General features: G+C 36.3%; 1 protein-coding gene and 1 long non-coding RNA gene across 4 annotated transcripts; one reads left to right on the plus strand and one right to left on the minus strand.

The window, feature by feature from the left end:
- Positions 1 to 2,349: 2,349 nt before the first annotated feature.
- On the minus strand, positions 2,350 to 16,371 carry LOC145781966 (uncharacterized). Its single transcript, XR_014290805.1, has 2 exons — positions 16,168 to 16,371; positions 2,350 to 3,575 (listed from the first exon to the last, which is right to left on the minus strand). It is a non-coding gene; the product is annotated as an uncharacterized LOC145781966 (long non-coding RNA).
- LOC145781959 (gamma-interferon-inducible lysosomal thiol reductase-like) lies at positions 4,892 to 11,159 on the plus strand. 3 transcript variants are annotated; one of them, XM_082593671.1, is made up of 8 exons: positions 4,892 to 5,120; positions 7,896 to 8,093; positions 8,576 to 8,653; positions 9,370 to 9,468; positions 9,592 to 9,690; positions 9,900 to 10,044; positions 10,438 to 10,506; positions 10,704 to 11,159. In XM_082593671.1, the coding sequence occupies exons 1-7, from the start codon at positions 4,995 to 4,997 to the stop codon at positions 10,494 to 10,496; spliced, it is 804 nt and encodes a 267-aa protein (XP_082449797.1). In that variant the 5' UTR covers positions 4,892 to 4,994; the 3' UTR covers positions 10,497 to 10,506; positions 10,704 to 11,159. The 3 variants fall into 3 exon arrangements, with proteins under 3 accessions (XP_082449797.1, XP_082449796.1, XP_082449798.1); XM_082593670.1 differs by having other exon boundaries at positions 9,900 to 10,040; XM_082593672.1 differs by lacking the exon at positions 9,370 to 9,468 and having other exon boundaries at positions 9,900 to 10,040.
- Positions 16,372 to 19,358: the final 2,987 nt, after the last annotated feature.

Consider the following 19,358-nt stretch of genomic DNA (forward strand, 5'->3'; position numbering starts at 1 on the left):
TGATAGATTATTTTGTATATCACGCTGTCATGTTCGCATCTATGATCATTTTATGGGTAATTTATTTCAAAATCAGGTATCAAAATCAAGACAGGAAACTTTCTGTTGCTTTAACTCAGCACAAAAAACAAAGCAAAATGATGAAAAAAAAGAAACTCCCAAGTCAAAAAACTTTAAAGGCAATGATAATGCTTTTTACCGTTTGCTATTTACCGCTGATTATAACTCAAGCGTTTCACAAGTACCCAACTCTAGATCTAGAAAACCATCAAAATCAATTTTCTGTTTGGTCGAACAGCGCTTGGAACATTGGTATGCTGGTGGCATCTCGCTTAGTTGTATTGAATTCATTATTAAACTCCATAATTTACAATTGTAAAAATGATGTCTTGAGAAAAGAATTGAATTGTATGTTCGGTATGAGGAGAAACGAACAGTTGACTAATTTAACATATTCTTCAACTAGGTCATACTAATAACCACCGACTGTATATTTGTCACAATTGATATTATTAAAAGAAACTTCAATAGCCTACTGCAGAAACTTGTAAGTCCATACTTGAAAAGCAAGGTAGCCTACTTATTTACAGTTGCACATGACATAACAGCAATGTTTTTCTTCGTAGCTGTATCGTTATGTTTGTATTAATTTTTTCAGCCACTTTTCCATAAGTTCAGAAATATCCACTGTACCATTGTATGATAATTGTCTTTGCAAACCGCCCCCGATGGCAGCCATTGTGTTGCGAATAGCCTACTTCAGGTTAAAGACTTGTTTAGCAATAATTGTTTGCAATGTGTAACCCCTAATAACACCATAGGCCTACTTTTGGCATGGTGTCACTTTCGGTAAAGGATTGTATTTTACCACATTTCGTTTGATCAACCTGTGCAGTGCTATTTTTGCGTTAACATAGGTTAGTAGCCTACTGTTTGCTAGAATAAAATGCACTAATTAATTACACTTGTGATATCCACATCAGTGTTTGATTGACTATTCTTATTAATGATGTAGCCTAGTCTATTGTAGACTATAGTACCCATACGCATACAAAAAGGCCTGAACACATTGAGCAATAGCAATAAGAAAGAAATGTAGACCTGAAAGCGAATGATTTTGTATTGATTTAAAACAAATCGCATTAGAAAAGCTTAGTGGCCAGGAAGAGCGCTAACACAGCCATGTGCTTAAGAGTATTCACAGATCTAAACCAGGCAAATTTCCACTCTTGTTTCAGAACAATAAACAATGATTTTTTTTCAAAAAAATGTAAATCTGACCCTTGATCCAAAATTTGATGTATAATTTACACAGATAAAATAAATTAAAAACACTGGTCAACAGCAAATTTTAAACGGAATTCCGATTAGGTTTAGAGTTCAATTAAAGTTTTATTGTTCCGATTATTTTTAGAGCGTTTTTGACAATAATTCCGAAAGTGTTCTTATTGTTTCTCCAGCTCATCAGGTTTTTGGTATATACGAAGTTTTGGTGTTTAAATTTGACCTATAGCGCCGTAATTGCGACGCAATTTGACCAAATAGTGAAATTTTTAACTCAAGCTTGCACAATGCAGGTTTCATAATGTATTGTCATTACCAATTGCATTTTAGGAACGTATTTTTAAGACAAAATAGCCTACGTAAAACACTTAAAAATACGTAAAATATTACAGTGTAAATATTTTGAAAACTTGATGTGGTAGAGAAACAACGAGCACAGATTTGGATTCAGAGCAAAGAATTCATCTAGAAAAGTTTACTTGTATCTCTAATTAAACAAATTAGTTTAAATTTGTTGGAAAGTATAATGCAACGAACAATAAAAGTGATAAAATTTTGGTAAAGAGGGTGATTAAAAAAATAGAGTAGGCTAATGAAAATAACGAATAAAAGTAATAAAGTATATAGAAAATCTACACTATTTCGTCATAAAAAACACACTTTTTAAAATTATTAGTTTGGGTTGAAGGCTATTACGGTTGTTGCTTTGATGGAATCGATTTTTTTTTGTTATTATTATTAATCACATGCTGGTCGTACCTTTCGAATAAATCGTGGGTGATAATGTCCTTGCATAACACAAACATTCAAATGTGACCTGTTGTCCCAAAGCAGCATCAGGTTGGAACTAATGTGATTCAGGTTATTTTTAACTTCACGGCGTTGTCAAGTTCCTTTGAAGTGATGTTAATGACAACTTGTTCAGGTGAATGATGCGGTGCCTGCTGTCCAGAGCAGCAAATTTGATCGATTTTAGCTCGAGGTTTATTTGCAAGTCCAAGTTTGAAGATAGGAGCCTCGTTTCAAATGTGTGGCAAGTGTGATTTTGATAATTTTCTATCAGTTTCAAGTTCAGCAAAATGTTCACTTCAAAAAGTGAAAAGTGATGACTTCAAATAGCCTAAAATATTTTCCAATTAACTTCTCTTTAGTCTACATTCTTTTGCTTGCTGGCAGGCTACTATGCTTGCTGGAGTGAATTGAAAACTATTTTTACTCTTTCTTCAAGTTAAGCGACTCCGCTACTGCATTAGTAAACGAAATTTGTAATTGCTTTAAAGAGCATAGCAAAAGTCCAACCACTTTTATTTAAAAGTGCTTAATTAAATTTTCAAACAGTCGTAGTTCAACTATGGCCACAAAGTGCGTCATTCATGCATACATGCCTCAGTCTTCCTCAGACCTCATGTTCAAGTGCTCCGACATTTTTTACTTCCACAGCAAGTTGGGTAATGGATTCATTATATTATTGCATGTACTTTCTAAACATATTTGGCCAGTAGTGGAGCCATTGGGTGAGAGAATTTGATTACATGGCTACATTGTGATGTAAATCGAGAAACAATAAAAAATTGACGTGCAGTTGCTACGCAGTTTATGTTTTGAAAAATGCTTTTACTATTGTTAGACTGTGAATAGCACAGGTCCAGAGATTCGGCACCCGATAACTCAACGGCTAAGCGCTCGACTCAAGATCACGCTGGGCTGGTTCGTCTCTCGGGGTGCGCGCTTGAGTGACGCATTTCAGGACTGCTCTTTGTTCAGCAGCGCTTAGTCGATGGAATAATTTCCCAGCAACAACACTTCAACAATTGGAAACGTCACTTTGTCAATCTCAGTAAAGCCTCTACAAGTATGCGAAACTACCAGGAATAATCTATCAAAGTTTTGTCGGTCTGAGGATAAAGATTCAAAACCAACCCAACAACCAATATCCACGTGATACTTCAAGAAAAAGTTGCAAAAAAAAAGGTTTTATGTCTTTAATCATTTGTTTATCTGGCGTTACCTGCAAGAGATGTATCCGTAATGGACGGAATTTTGTTACACACTTACAGTCTTACATGTAATGCATATTCAATGCTAACAAATGAAAAATCACAAATCTCTCAAAACAGTAGGTTCATACTATACTTAAGAAAAATATGTTTGATATGGAACTTTTACTTGAAGTAGGACATTGCTAAGATGCTCCGGAGGTGTCAGTAAACGTTGTTTTCTGTCTCTTCTATCTCGTGGGTGGAGTTCTCAGATTCTTTGAAGGAGATAGAATGGCTTGTTTCGAACAGGTCCTAAAGAGTTTTTTATTTTTATTTGTGATATTCATACGTAAATGTTGTGCAAATGCCAATAAGCATTTAGGCATTTTAAATAGGCATTTTAAAGGGTTGTGTCAAGACATTATTTTTTAATCTTAAAAAAAATTAAGTCTTATAACAAAATAAATCAATTATTTTATTAAATTATTAAGAAATTTAAATTAATTTCAATATTTTAAAAGGTTTTATGTCTTTAAGCATTTGTTTATCTGGCGTTACCTGCAAGAGAATATTTAAATTAATTTCATATGAATTATAATTAAATTTTACAAATGGAACTGTTACGCATGTTGACGTTTCGTATCATCGACCAATCTAACAGATGTTTTAAATGCATCATCTCTTTCTTGCAGTTTATTTTTTCTGAATTCTACCAAGTTTTCCATTTACTTTTTTGTATTTTGTAGTTGACAGGATCGTTTTGCCCCAGTCTAGCTGCAAAACATTTGCTTGCCGTTCATTAATTACAGTATATTGAGCAAAATTCCACTCAGAATATTACATTACAATTTGATTTTATCAAAAAACGAAAAACTAATCGATCAGACGTAATCTATTGTTGCTTGGAAAGCAGAAAACTAAGAGGGATAAAAGAATAAAAACCTTAGATTTTGTGATGAAAAGGATCAGTTGTGGCAACATAAAGGGAATAGCATAACATTATACGGATGACCGCTCAGACAGCAAAATCGACCATTTTTACGGTTGTTAAGTTATGTAATTTTAATTTTGTGTAAAGCCACATGTGCTTGAGAGGATGCTGATCTGTTTGTTTTCACATGTAAAGACTTATATAAATCAAGGTAAATGTAGGCTACAAAAAAGTTTAAATAACAAATTGTTTTGTTGCAGATTGCGAATTCGGATATTTAATTCTCTTCAGCACAACTTTATAAGATAATTAACTCAGTTTGTATGCTTTGTGGATTCTTCTCTTGTATCATAAACCAATCCGACAGCACAGGTGATTGCATGTAGCCTACACCCTCTCTTTGTCTTGAGATTATTTCGACTTTGCATAATTTAAATTTGAGTAAAATTACTTTGTTGTCTGACGCGATAAATCTATGCCCGACTTATTGTCGCAATACGGTTAGTAGGCTAGATGTAAGTTTATACAAATACAATATTCTGTATGCGTAAAATAAGATGCACCTAAAAAATATGCAGTTTTAGTTAAAAATTATGACGACATAAGCCTGCAAATGGAAATTACTTTTGGTTGTCATAGAAACACATTACAATCCTGTCTACAATTTTACAATTGCAAGATAAACTTTCGAAAAAAGTGATAAAATTGAAAAAAGTGAGCAATAAAATTGAAGTATAATTGAGTGCAGTGCACCACTTTTCTTCGGGATATCACATTTGCTAAGCTTGCTTTCTGGCAACATGAAACTAACAGTTGTTGTGATATTAGTGCTGTGTACATTCTGTGGCACTGACAGCAAGAGAAATCGTTGTCCAGTTGCTCCTCGATTTTGGTGTGATAGCAAAGAAATAGCAACCAATTGTGGAGTAAGTGTTTAATTTGTTTATGGACTGAATGTGTGTGTATTTGGTGTTCTAAGAATAGCCTTTAAAGTTTCTATAACCCAGCGCCGGCCTATCACTATCAGTGACTGGTTCTCACAGTGAAATAAAAATTATTGTGATAGAATTTATTATCTTGCTTCAACTCAATTTTAATTTTTCTGAGTTTCGTTTGGCAAAATACTACAGCTTCCGCAAAGCAGAATCACGTTAGGACCAATTTTACGATACAACCTTAAAATGTTGAAAAGGTGCAGTAGTCAGCGCAGTTGTAAGAGTTATATCGTGTGCTTATTAAATTCCGAGATAAAGACAATCCCTGTTGCAAAAGTCCGCAAGGCAGTGAAGCTATTCAGTGCATCCGCGGTGCGCGATGAAGACAATTTACAACCTTAAAATATTGCTCTAAAGGAAAAAAAATCTCTTTCTCAATTACAAGACTCAGCGAAATAGGATCTTCAAGATATACTTTGCCTTTGGCTGAAAAAGTGTATCACGTTCACCTTTAATAAACAGGAAGAGTTGGGAACAAAGATCAGTAGGGATCTGCAAGACTAGAGAAACGTGTGCAAGAAAGGGAAGATTTGGAGCTGAAGCAAATATTCCAAGTTTCTCATCTTCCAGGACTCCAAGACCAATTTAGACACAAACCCGAAAACAAAAATTGCTTCTTCAGCAATTCTCTTTAGGAAATACTCTATCCACGTGGCCAAATGGAAAAGGACCGAGAGAGTGTTGATGTTAAACTCATTAGAAAGTAAAAGGACAGGGTTCTTTCTGAGGAGTTTGCTTCATTTTTGAAAAGTAAAAATCATTAGTGCGAAGCTATTCCTCCACGCAAAGAGTAGTGAAAAAGCAATGTGTGTTTTCAGCTGGAAACAAAAGAGCAGAAAATGTTAAAAGAATCGATCTTGCTTAGCTTACAATCAAGTCATGTTATTGCAGCCCGAAGGAGCTTATTCATCCACAGGACAACTTGTCACAAAACTCAGAAACAAACTGAAAGATAAAAGTCTCTACGCTGTGATTTTCGAGCTTTTTGTTATAAAAATTGCTTGAAAACAACGTGTTTTAGCAATAAACATTTAATTCAAGTATTTTTTCTGTTGCCTTTGTATATTTTAAGTACCGTAATAATAAGTTTAATATCGGGGCAAATTGAAGTTTGTCCAAAACTAAAAAAAAATAGATTTCTGTTTTGGAAATAGGCCATCCGACACCCGAGTTTTGAAATTTTGTCTAAAATTGGAAACACTTATTGACACCCTCCAAGCTAATGGTAAAGTACTGAAAGCAACGCACATCCACGATAGATTCAATCCCAAATAAAAACACTTTATTATTATAGCGTATAAGCTAGTTTGCACTTTGATTAATTTTAGTGTACAAGTGTCATTTCATATGAATAGAAGCGAAGATATTTCCTCTGAAACAAAAACAACAACACTTCATTTTACTTAAAAGTTAAAACGATACACTGTACATAGTATTTTGTATTATAATATGCAATATGTTTAAAATGTAATAATATGCCGTATGTTTATTGTTTATTCTTAAATGCTCGTGTTGTTGATTTTTCTTTTTTATATTAGTTGTAAGGTTCAGTCGTCCCGCATGGCTTCATCAACTGGCACACCTCCAGTAGGGTTGCTCGTTTTTGAACTTTTTTTTTAAATTCTCTCGGGGTAGTGGGGAAATAGTGCCAATGAGTGAGAACACGCTCATGACAAAATTTGAGATTCGTAACAAATTGTCTTCAGCCTCCTCATGGAGCCCAAAAATGGAAAAATGGAATCAAAAACGAAATTTTTTCAAAAATATTTTTAGTTTGAGTAGATACAATATTGTTTAGATATATCAAATTAACCTAAGAAAAAAAATTGAAGTCATCTGAACTATTTCTTCAGCTTCCTCACAGTTTCTGAAAATTTTCATTTTGCTGAAAATTTTGCATTTTCGTTTGTGGTTACATAACTACAAACTTCGTCAGTGACGTAAATTCAAATAAAAGACGTCACTTTTTCCTACCAAATTAACCCAATTTCATTAAAAAATGATGCAACAGCTCAGAGCAGGTCTATAAAGAGAAATACAATGACGTTTTATAGTTGGCAAAATGTCTAACGCAATTATGTATTATGTAATCACCCACAAAAATACGAAATTTTCAGCAAAATGAAAATTTTCAGAAACTGTGAGGAAGCTGAAGGAATAGTTCAAATGACTCCAATTTTTTTTCTAACTGTTAATTAGATATATCTAAACAATATTGTATTTACCCAAACTAAAAATATTTTTGAAAAAAGTTTCGTTTTTGACCCATTTTTCGATTTTTGGGCCCCATGAGGAGGCTGAAGACAATTTATTACGAATCTCAAATTTTGTCATGAGGGTTTTCTCACTCATTGGCACCATTTCCCCACTACCCCGAGAGAATTAAAAAAAAAAGTTCAAAAACGAGCAACCCTAACCTCCAGTTGCTTTAGGTACGTGGAGCCAACTGGTTCTTCCAACTAATTCATCTACTTTAAACTGTTAGGTTTGGTGGCCGTACTTAATTTACTTTTATCTACGTAACCTTTAAATCTGCCACGCATGCACGTTTTAAACTTTTGTGGTTTTACCACCTTTTCCTTTTGTTGGTTTTGTTCCCGTTCACTATTTGTAACTTTATCATTGCTGTTGTTTTCCGACGAAGAAAAACAAATTGAATTGAATTGAATCTGATAAAAACAATTAAATTGTTATCTATTGCAACAGGTTTTAGGTCCTTGCTTTTCAAGATTGCACAGAGCCAGTTTCATTTCTATTCCTCAACGAGTTCATGTAACTGTTTTTTTTGAAACTTACTGCCCAGACTCGAAGTATTTTTTTACTTCCAAATTATACCCAGTCTACAACAGGCTGAAGAGTTCGAACATCTTAAGAATTACACTTATAGCATACGGAAAAGCGAAAGTGAGTAATCCACACTGTTCTTCAGATAAATGTCTTCTGCTAGTGGCTCATAAAATATTCAATGAAGCTTCACAGCCTCGTTTTGTTTTGTTCCAATAAGTTGGCTAGTAGCCTATAATTATAATAATAGTGCTACAATATTAATAATTAAAAATATTGTAGCCTACCCAACTTTGAAAAATTGTTTTAAAAAATATGCTTTTTGTACTATGACAAACTTTTAAATTGGTTGCATCATAGAAGAGGGCCAAATATGTATTTTAAAGTCGATGACTTCACTCACTATGAAATAAACGATTGGTTAATTAGTTATTTTTTCAGACAAATAAAAACTCTTTAAATCTTCGCATAGATTAACATAAAAAGTTGTATTCTACATAAACCCTTTTTTTACAATTAAAACAAAATTGGATGTAGGCCTATGATCTAGCTATTCTAGCATTTTAGCTGACCTAACCAACTTATAATGCGCTTTTGTGCAGAGGGTCATCAACAAGAACAAAGAATGGACGTCCACCTGTCATCACGGTTCAAAGGAGTGTGTGGGAAACACCATTGCAGTAATCATCCTTAGGCTATAGTGACAAGATATTTTTTACTGTATGTAGCTCGTCCATTTGTAAATCATCATCTCTGCAAAGTTGTCATCAGCTTTGTCAGCAACATTTTCCATCCACTAGCCTAAGTGTTCTTGAAAAGAAAGTAGTTGGAAAACAATGTTTACCGTTTATCTTTTCAAGATGAGAGTTGGACCACCGGGTTAGACTTAACAGTTATTAAGCCCGACCCAGTAAAAAAAAATCTATGAATGCCAGGAATTGAACTTGACCCATTCAAAAAATTCACAAGCAGAAAATTAAAAGCTTTAAGTTTAATAATAAAATTTTTATTTTTTCAAATAGTTTGTAGATTGTAGCTTAATGTACAAGTTGTTTGGTATGCTCAGTTCATTAGACCCTCCACTTTTATGGTAAGGCTTATCATATTGGCGTTGCATCTCGTTGCCTAATAGATGCTATTAGTGGCGGCTGGTGAGTTGTGAAAGTGGTGGTGTTGAGGACGGGCGTAGCCCGACCACGTTTTCGCTGAAGGCGAGCAAAACAGCAGGGAGTCTGGGGGGCCTCTTTCAGCAAAATTTGAAAAATCACATTAAATTTGGTGCATTCTGAGCGTTAGTATTTCACTAAAGCAAAAAAAAGTTGGAAAAGTCTGCAAACCTAAACATTTTAAACAAAAATAATGAAAAATCGCGACGCGTTTTACATTTCTTTCACAGGCACTCAGGCAGGATGAGTCGATAAAATTGGTGGAACTGCAGTGCCACAGCACCATTACACGAGTCGTCACTGGTTGCCATTTGCAACACAAAAGCAGGGTTAAAAATATTATGCATACAATATCGATAGCCTACTGCTTGAAATGTTTGCCGATTTGTTGTAAGCCTATAAGGTATAGGCTACAATGTCAGACAGAGTAAAATAGATTAACTTTTGTTTAGGCATGCTTAATTCATCATGCAAAGTCTGAAGAAAGCCGATATCTTTTTGCTATCTATTGTATGGAGTCTTCATCCGATCCGACTGCAGCTGCACAACAGGTCAAGCCATGTGACCTTCATTAGGCTATTCTGGCGCAGAATTGACTAGTTGCTAGGGTTTTCCTAAAAAAATTACCACACGAAAAAGAACGGTGTTACGAACGTCCAAGTCTTCCTTTTCCTATACAAATTCCTGGATACATTGTTGATGTAGGCCTACACTAACAAACTTCACATGCCAGTAGCAAATATTTTTCTGGCTGTTGCAGTGCACTGAAAACAGCAATATTGACTGGAAAATTATTAACGATTGCGCTCAAGGAATTGAAGGAAAGAAGCTGTTCCAGAAAGCAGCAGTTCTTACAGAAAAGCAACAACTCGATAGAGTTCCTTGGATCGTTGTGAATGAGGTTGGTAAGAAAATGAACGTTTTATTGCTATTTTGTGTTCCGTTCATTTACGCTCAACAAATTGTTAATAGGCTTTGCAAACTCTTTATCACTAGTGACCTAGCTTGATTTCACTAAACGTTTGTTTATTGTACGTTTGTTAAACGTAGTCAATGGTAGACCTATGTAGTGCCAAGAAGCTTGAGGAAGTCACCGCGTATTATTTGGATATACCAAGGCCCAATGCGTTTTAAAAAAAGGTGTCTTGATTTAGGGCCCGAGGATTTCATTGGTAGGCTACTGGGCCTGAATTATCCTCTCAACAGCTCTACATACAGATCTTTTAAGCAAACTGTTGATACGCTCAAACGTTTTATAACCTACACACAAAGTGGACTGACACTACAAATTTAATCAGGTACACACGAACGCTATTCAAAAAGCTGCATTCGACAACCTGTTGTGGCTCATATGTGAAACTTACCAGGTTAGTAAATTAAAGTTACATATCTGCAGTCGAGGCTAGCTTGTTCAAAATAGAATACCTACCGTGTAGGCCTACAGACTATAAGTGGCTGGCTAATACATTTTTTGTCGCCATATTGAAGAGTAGGCTATAGTCCAAAGTGCTGGCTTTGAAATAACAAGTCTTTTTGCGATTTTATATTTGCGTTTTCTTTACAGGGATTTCTACCCAGAGGTTGCAAGTTAAGATAAATGTGCAAGAGGTAAATGGCAATTGGAACGCTTCGGAAGGCTGCTTTTAACCTAGCTGCCGTGAAGAATTGTTTTTTATCTTTCTACCTGTGGCCAAACTTATTCAAACTGCAGATTGTACCTTCAAGCCATAGCCTATCAATAAATTCGTTTTAATATTTTACTCTTTAAAAAAGCATCTTAAATGCTTCAATTTGAGTGGAAACCTAGCCAGCAAAATCGGCCTGCAGACGTTGAATCAATGTAAAAATGAAGGCTTTTACTGTCTGGAAATGGTTTGTTAAAGAGTTCATTAATTGGTGTAAATTTATAAAATAACGAAAAAGTTCAGTGAGGAATGAGGATACATACAGGGCGTTTTATTTGTTTGAAATTAATTGCCAAGTAACACTTCATTCAGCTGAGAGCAATGCTTGTTTTTTTGCTACCGATACTGCATTAGTTTTCAAGTATGATCAATTGTATGACAATGTAGCACATTGATTTACTTGCAGTAGGCTTTAGAGCAGCGGTTCTTAACCAAGGGTGCACGCACCGCTAAGAGGTGCGATATCTGCTCCCAGGGGGTGCATGCATGCTGAATAATTAAGGTTAGATATGAAATGTCATTCCAAGCCATGCTTGTTTTATCATCAATTGTAACCAACTTCTGAATTGTAGGTAACTGATGCTTTTCTGGAGTTCTAGGAGGAGGTGTGAGAAAAACTTAGGCTTAGAGATTTTGCAGTAGTGCCAACATGGAAAAAGGATAGGAACTGGTATAGAGCATAGACTACCAGATTAACAATTGCCGGTCAAGTAACTCTTCTCAAGAATTCGCTATGGCCTTTTTTTAATCATATCTCTGCTCAGTTACTTCTGCCGACCAGTAAACTTTATCACAATATTCCCATGCTAAAATTGCTTTAAAGACCATATTTCGAATAGCAAATTTCAAGATTTAGCCTAACTTTCTTGTTGTTAAACGTCGCATTAGGAAGGTATTCCGAATTTAAGAACTTAAAAAAACGTGTAGCCCATTACGCTTTATGTATTTAGACCTAGTTGAATAAAAATCCTCGTTATTGGATATTGCGCTGATGAGTGTTGCCTCAATGGCGCCTCTTCAGTTTTAACCGTATTAAGACTGGGCTCTGAAGGGATTCCCTGAGTTGGGGGGGGGCATAAAATGCCCACGGTTTTTGAACGTTTATTGCGCCTTTGATATGCATGCTGTCAGTTAGATATTTTACCAAGAGAAAGAAAATTTATCTGACTTTCCAACAAATTCAAACTTGTCTTCGAATCATGTATATATCTATAGCTATAATAGATTTATTAGACAGGCATCAAATCGCCAAAGTTAGATGTAAATTATAATAAAGAAACAAGGCTTTATCTTGCTCGGCTTGAGATAATGAGGTCACGGTATTCCCACGGTAATAACACTTTGCGTTATGTCTCTCAAACTAACAACCGTAACTGCTCATCAACTGCCGAGAAACTATTTATTCTGTAATCATCCAGCCGGCAAAAGTGCGACATTATTATATCGACTCAACGTTTGACCACAGTGCTTAGACGTAAAAATTGTTTATTTGACTTCAGTTTGTTTGAAAAGATGCGAATATCGGAAACAAGTGTTGCTTGAGATGTAGGCAGATTTGGCTACAAGCAGCAAAAAATATATTCTTACACAGCTAACCATTCCACTCCTTTTGCGTTGATTCAACGTCTTTAGTCGTTGAATCGACGTAAAAATACCCGATTTGCCAGTGGAGAACAAGCACACGGAAACGATTTTATTTCTGTTTGTTTCAATCGCATGCAACGTTTTTACGTCGTTTGACGTTGGATCTGCGTGACAATGGTGTAACTTTATCATTGCTGTTGTTTTCCGACAAAGAAAAATAAATTGAATTGAATTGAACTATCAAATGCAAATGAAATCAAAATACGTTGATTCTATTCAATACCGTATTATAGCGAGCGAGTTATATCGATTGAACATCTGCGTTACATCAAAATCATTGAACAATAACCACGGTTTGTTTTGTAGTTGCATGATACAAGCTAATAGAGTCGGTTTACAATGTTCTTCTCCCCGTACTGTTATCTTGCCGCGGTGGGGAGGCTTGAGTACCTCAAGGATCCTGTGGGCTATACCGAAGGGGGCTCATAGCCCCTGGCCGGTTTAACCATGTCGGGCAGGTTAGAGGTGAGAGGCCAGACAAAAGACAGTACAACAGCCGGGCAGACGGAGCCCGTCAACCTTGGACGGCAGTTCGTCTCGGGGAAGGCAAACCCTGATTCTAAAACCTCCGCTGTCTTGCGGCTATATCCAGTCCTGGGAAAGGCTACGGGAGACAACCCAGACAGAAAATCCGGAGTGGAGTACGTGAGGCGGTCGACTGCCAAACTCTGACATCCTTCCGGCAACTCCTGCAGCCAAACCGTCGCCGAGTGTCACGCTTTGCGTTCCCTTGGACCACGCCGGAGAGGCAGAGAGGAGGGTCCTGTTGTGTTTTTGGGCAGCGCAAGACCTCCATACAGACGCCCAGGCCAGCACTCTGGAGAGGCCACTCCAGTCGCCCCCATCCCTGGGTGCGAAAAACAAACCGGAGGACAGCAGTCTACGGGTTATAAGTCAAACAATGATGCGTAGCGACCGCCCGCGTTGTGAAATCTTTTATTTGGCATCACAACACTCGACTAAATTAATTTTGATGGTTTTTCTCTCGCGCCAGTGTAAACCAGCTTATCCTTATGCATGGCTTGTGTACCGTAACCTCCGTTAGCTATATACTATATGCATTTCAGAGTGAAAAAAGAAACAAATCACGTTGTTACTCGATCTACACGCTGATACACAGCTCGTACAATTTGTCATATTTATGTTGATTCAACGTCTAGCAACGTAGAACTAATGCCAAACTTATCGAGTTTTCGAGCTGGGTATAAATTGCAACAGTTTGCCGATGTTTAGAACAATCCAATTAGCGAAATCAGGAATTGTTTATTTACCACGTTTCTGCAGAAACAGATGCAAAACAAAAACGTAGTGCGAAAATATTAAGTTACAGACTTTTCGCATTCTATACCCACGAGTTACGTCATTTTACATCGGTTCAACCATGATGATAATAAATCAAAGTTGAAACAGCAGTGTGCTGTTCTAACGCTTATCTTTTGAAACATAACAATAAGCGACGTCCACTTGTGCAGTCATTGGAGGCAGCCAAGTTTACGATAAATCAAACTCGTCTAACGTTGATTCGATATAAGAATCCTATAGTATAAGCGATCGTCGATTATTAAATCGATTCAACAGCTGATGATATTGAATCGATGAAAACATGGCACTTGCTGCCATCAGGCTTGTACGAGGTTAGAGATATATCATTCATAGCATTATATACCATTCCCCAATTAGTAAAGTGATGCACTTGACTTGTATTAGACAACTTATCTAGTTCGAAATTCCTTCATATACATATGTGAATTCATTTTCAAAATACATTTCATCAACATATTGTTATTTTTTTCTGTCGATATCTGCTTCATTTCGCAAATTTCACATTAGAGGGACATCTAAAGACTGAAAACTGATAGACAAAGCAACCAAACTTTGAAGTAGGTTATTCCAAGAAGAATATATCCGTTGCGTAAAACAAATGGTTTTGTTTCAGTCACAGACAGAAGTAATTGTATGCAATTTACACCAGACGCAAATCATCATGCAGTGTCTTCTTCACAACTAATCAAATTACACGCGCGATAAACTCATTAGGCGACTCGGCTTGGCGCCTTTGAATAAACGATCGATGATCTGTCACACTTTTTATAAAAGAAACCAACCAAGCGCAATCTGCTCTCACTCCAGGAGCAAATCAATGAAATATTTCAAGGTACAAGCTAAAAACAGTAGAATATCTCCCAAACTGAATCAGGTATAGCCACGAAACTTTAAATACGTTTAGCCAAGTAATATTTAGGAAAAGTCAAGAAATTTCAGCTTATTAGAACGTATGCCCATTAAAATACATTCGTTTGAAATTGGGGTGGGCACATTATGCCCAACCCCAGTCTTAATACGGTTAAGTTATGCAAAACTAAAGACAGAAGTTTTATGATTTTGATGTTTTTTCTTGTCAATTGACTCGGAAATATAACGACATTCACCAATATAATTTACGAGGGTAGGCTGCAGGCTTTGCATCTATTAGGACAGTGGTTCTCAAACTTTTTTTTGTTGCGACACCTCTGGAAAAGTTTTCTGGACTTGCGACGCACCAGCAAATAAAAGTTAATGAGGAAACTTATTATTAAAGTTTTGTTTGTTGATACAACAACAAAAAGCAATGCATATTATTTAATGTGACGTGTGGGCTTGTTTGTTTTTACATAGTTCATTAAATCTTGGGAGAATTTTTTAAATTGCCACCCGCATGTTTCTTTCAGTGTTTATTGGTGATCGAAATTTGCTTTTTATCACCGCCAAGGCAGAAAATCCTGCTTCACATAAATATGACGTGACATATGGGATAATAATTCGTAGTGCTTTCTTCACCAAAGCTGAATAATCGCCATTCATTGAAATCCAGAAATTTGCCGGATTTCCTGAATTAAACATCCTTTTCAGGGAATTGTCACAAGAATTATCAATGTAGGCTTCTTTTTCTTGTGCAGTAAAAGACAGTGGAGTAGGTTGGACGAAAGGATCACGAATCCATTCGTAGTTTGATAAATTTTTTGGGAAGTATTTTGCAAATTACGACTCGAGCTTGAACAAATGTTGCCCAAATATGCTTCACAAATTTGAAGGCAGCGTCATACTTTTCTTTTCAAGCAAATTGGACAAGAAAGTGAAGTATCGAGAGCTTCCAGACAGGTTTTCTATATCTTCCTTCCACAATAACAGCTTTTTAACGAATGCTGTAATTTTATCTGAAATGTCATTTTTACTCGGCCCTTGCATAGAAATGTGCAGTTTGGCGAAGATATCACACAAGTAAAGTAAGCCAATTTCAATAAAAAAATGTTCCGAGCTAAACAATCTGCAAGTGGATAATTTTCTTGCTGCAAAAAAGCCTGAAGTTCATCCACCAATTCGTAGAAGCGTTCAAAGAATTTTCTAAGCGAAAGCCACCAGGATAAAAATTAAAAGAGCAAACTCCGATGCGCTGCATTTATTTCTTCACAACGTTTTTTGAAAACTCTTGACTTCAGAGGGCGTGTTTTAATGAAGTTAACAACTTTGATGACAACTGAAACTGCAAATCAAAGGATTAACTTCATCTTTATAAGATAAACTGAATTCAGCTACGAAACGAAACTCTTCTGCAACGCCCTTGGAAAATTGAAACGACGCACCAGGGCGTTGCGACGCACAGTTTGAGAACTACTGTATTAGGACAAGCCATCCCTGTCAACAAGAACAACCAAGATTCACCTGCATTAGCTGAAGCGTTGGCACCTGCTATTCCACTACCAAGACCATATTTAATTCCGCCGCCTTTGCTATGTCTGTTTGAAGTTTGATTTTCTTTGACATCATCTACACGTGCTTCAATGTCATATTTGTACGCATTAGCAATATAAGTTCTTGGATGATATGGCATTGTTGCTACAGTATAGATTAAAAACTTTTATAATGAAAATCTGCGAACATCAACAATAAGTTTTTCAATGCGGAAGTGAAGGCTATGTGTTTTAATTGAAGGCCTGATTAAAACGTATGCACAAGCTACTTATTTTGGGCGAAACGGGGTTAAGTTTGAAGATCCATTTCATGATTTGTTTGCTATCCTAACCTTCTCCTCCCAACAGTTTCTAATTAGAAGTTAAAGCGACCAAAGTAGGCTATATCATTCTTAAAATAAATTTTTACTTTTCTTTTCACATGACCTCGAATCTACGCATCATGTAGACATCACTGAACAAATAACTTAGAAATTGTCGCAAAAGTTGATGACTACTTTCCAGAGGATTCACGTCCTAATAATTTAAAGATTTGACTCTTTTTTTTTTGTTAATTTTGCAGCAGATGATAAGGCTTGCCAGTAGAACTTGAAAGTAAACTTATTGAACTTTTTAGTCTGTAACAGAAGTTTTACCTTTACCACTGGCATTCAACCGAGGTCAGTTCTGGGTCCACTTCTATTTTAACATCTATATCCACGACCTGCAAAGCAATATATGCAATATATGCATATGCTAATGGTTTGTCAATTCTCTACTGCGCATTGTGGGGAGAAAAAGTAAAAGATGCCCTGAAGCAGTAGCCTACACAAAAACACTCTCAGTCTATCTCCAAAAATGCCGACTGAAATTCAACGAAACAAAAACTGTTGCAGCAGATTTCTATTTGCACAACCAGGAAGCTGCTCATGAACTGAATGTTAACCGTACTTGTTACTGGCGTAGACCTTATGGTATCGCCTTCTGCTAATTCAGCAATTTCACATAGAAGCAGTGACGCTAGAAACCTGAGATTTCTTGAGTTGTTACGAAACAAAAACTGTTGCAGCAGATTTCTATTTGCACAACCAGGAAGCTGATCATGAATTGAATGTTAACCGTACTTGTTACTGGCGTAGACCTTATGGTCTCGCCCTCTGCTAATTCAGCAATTTCACATAGAAGCAGTGACGCTAGAAATCTGAGATTTCTTGACTTTTACTTTTTTTTTTTTGCCCCAACCTTTAATCCCGATTATGTTGGTATCGGATAATTGTGAAGTTCACAATAAACCTTTTGTCACAGCCAGTTATGAAACGCAAGAAATTTGCTGAAATTTAATAGCTTGATTGACAGTTTACTATTAGCGTGCGGTTTCATTTTGTGTTTGTCACTGATAATGATTGAGTTTATTTCCTTAGCTTGCGGAATATGCTTTCAGCCATGCAAGTCAATGAAGAAGTTACGTTGATTTAACATCTACTAATGTCAAATTTAGGCCTAAGATGAGATTTTTGACTAAAGAATTTCGCTATCGCCTATCCAAGTCAAAAATAATTGCTACAGGGTTATGTACAATTATTCGACATTACTTAACGTGGAATCTACGTAAATATGGACACCAACCCATTAGTTACTTTCACATATGGCATTTTACGTCAGACGTTCACGCTGCATGGGGAGAGACCGCGCTTCGAATGAGTCATTCTTTACTGGCAGACAATAATTAGGAAAGTAATTTGTTATTCGCGCAAATTGCTTTGTAGTGCAAAAAGTGCATGGAATACTGTTTGCACAGAAACGTAAAAACAAAATTGATGAAATTCTGTGTTCAATGCAAGAAGACTTTCAAAATGAAATGTCAACTGAGAAATTTGACCAAGAAATGGCGAAAATAGGTCAAAAACCAGGTCTTTATCACCTTTTCTACCTAAAATACACAATCACGAATATATTTTGCGAAATAAATTGATTGAAGTGATAGATAAGGCTTTTGACCAACGGCATACTTTTTCCCATTGTTATTTGATATAAGCCGACGGAGTAATTAGCAATAAGAGAGACGTAGACCTGATGGTCTCGGCCAGTGACTCTTGCCGCCAAAAGCAAGCAGTAACAGATACGGTTAAAATCAAAAAAAATTACTGCCTTTTCTCAACTTATGGTTATTGTTATAATCTACTGAGGCAATGACAAGTAGGAGCCACTTCTTTAGCTTAACCAAGTATTATATTTCTTTTCTTTACGCAAAACCGGCACTTATATTTTCATGAAGGAAAAACGGCCTAGAGAAAAGATTTGGCCATCCCACTCTCGTTAGTGGCAGTGCCGAAAACTGAAAAAATAAGAATCGTATCTTCTCAGTCTTCGACATTCAGTTAAAGACAACTACCTGATTTAATATTTACTTTTCACAAGAGCTGGAGAACTGTAAACAGATGAAATAACTTGATGATAAAACCCTTTTCTCGACCTTTGCTATGTTGACGTGTATTGTTTTGATATGATGGTCAGAAATAAAAACAACTGAACTGAACTGAACCTAGCCACGATATGGAGCATTTAACACTATGCAGTAAAGTGAAAACAAACTATAAAAATGAACGTTTTCAGCCATGCACATGTTAGCCATTATCCGCCCCGATAGCTCAGTTGGTTAGCGCGTGACTTCGTGAACGAAAAAGCTTCAATATCAAGCGGCGCTGGTTCGATTCTCGGCGTGTGCGCTTGAGCAACGCATTTCAGGACTGCTCTTCATTCAGTGGCACATAATGAATGGAATAATTCTCCGGCAACAACACTTCGACAATCGGAAAATTTCACTCTGCCAATCTCGGTAACCGGCCCTGCGTCAAGAGTCTCTACAAGTATGCGAAACTACCAGGAATAACCTATTAAGGCTTTTTCAGTCCGAGAATAAAGATTCAAAACCAACCAAACATTATCAAGCAAGGAAGTTTCACATCTACACATATATACATAGAAAATACATAACTAATCTACACACAATGAATTGAAAAAAGAAGTGCACAAGAAGGAACTGGCAAAGTAGAGGAAATAAGGCATATCACATAACGGTTAATTATTGTACACGTCGTGTCCTTTGTTAGTTGACCTGTCTCCCAGCGAGCAAAAATTACCATTTTTACACCGTTTCAGCATCTGGCGACGTTAAAAAGATGT

The sequence above is a fragment of the Aplidium turbinatum genome, chromosome 13 (genome assembly GCF_918807975.1).
Source record: "Aplidium turbinatum chromosome 13, kaAplTurb1.1, whole genome shotgun sequence".
NCBI lineage: Eukaryota > Metazoa > Chordata > Ascidiacea > Aplousobranchia > Polyclinidae > Aplidium > Aplidium turbinatum.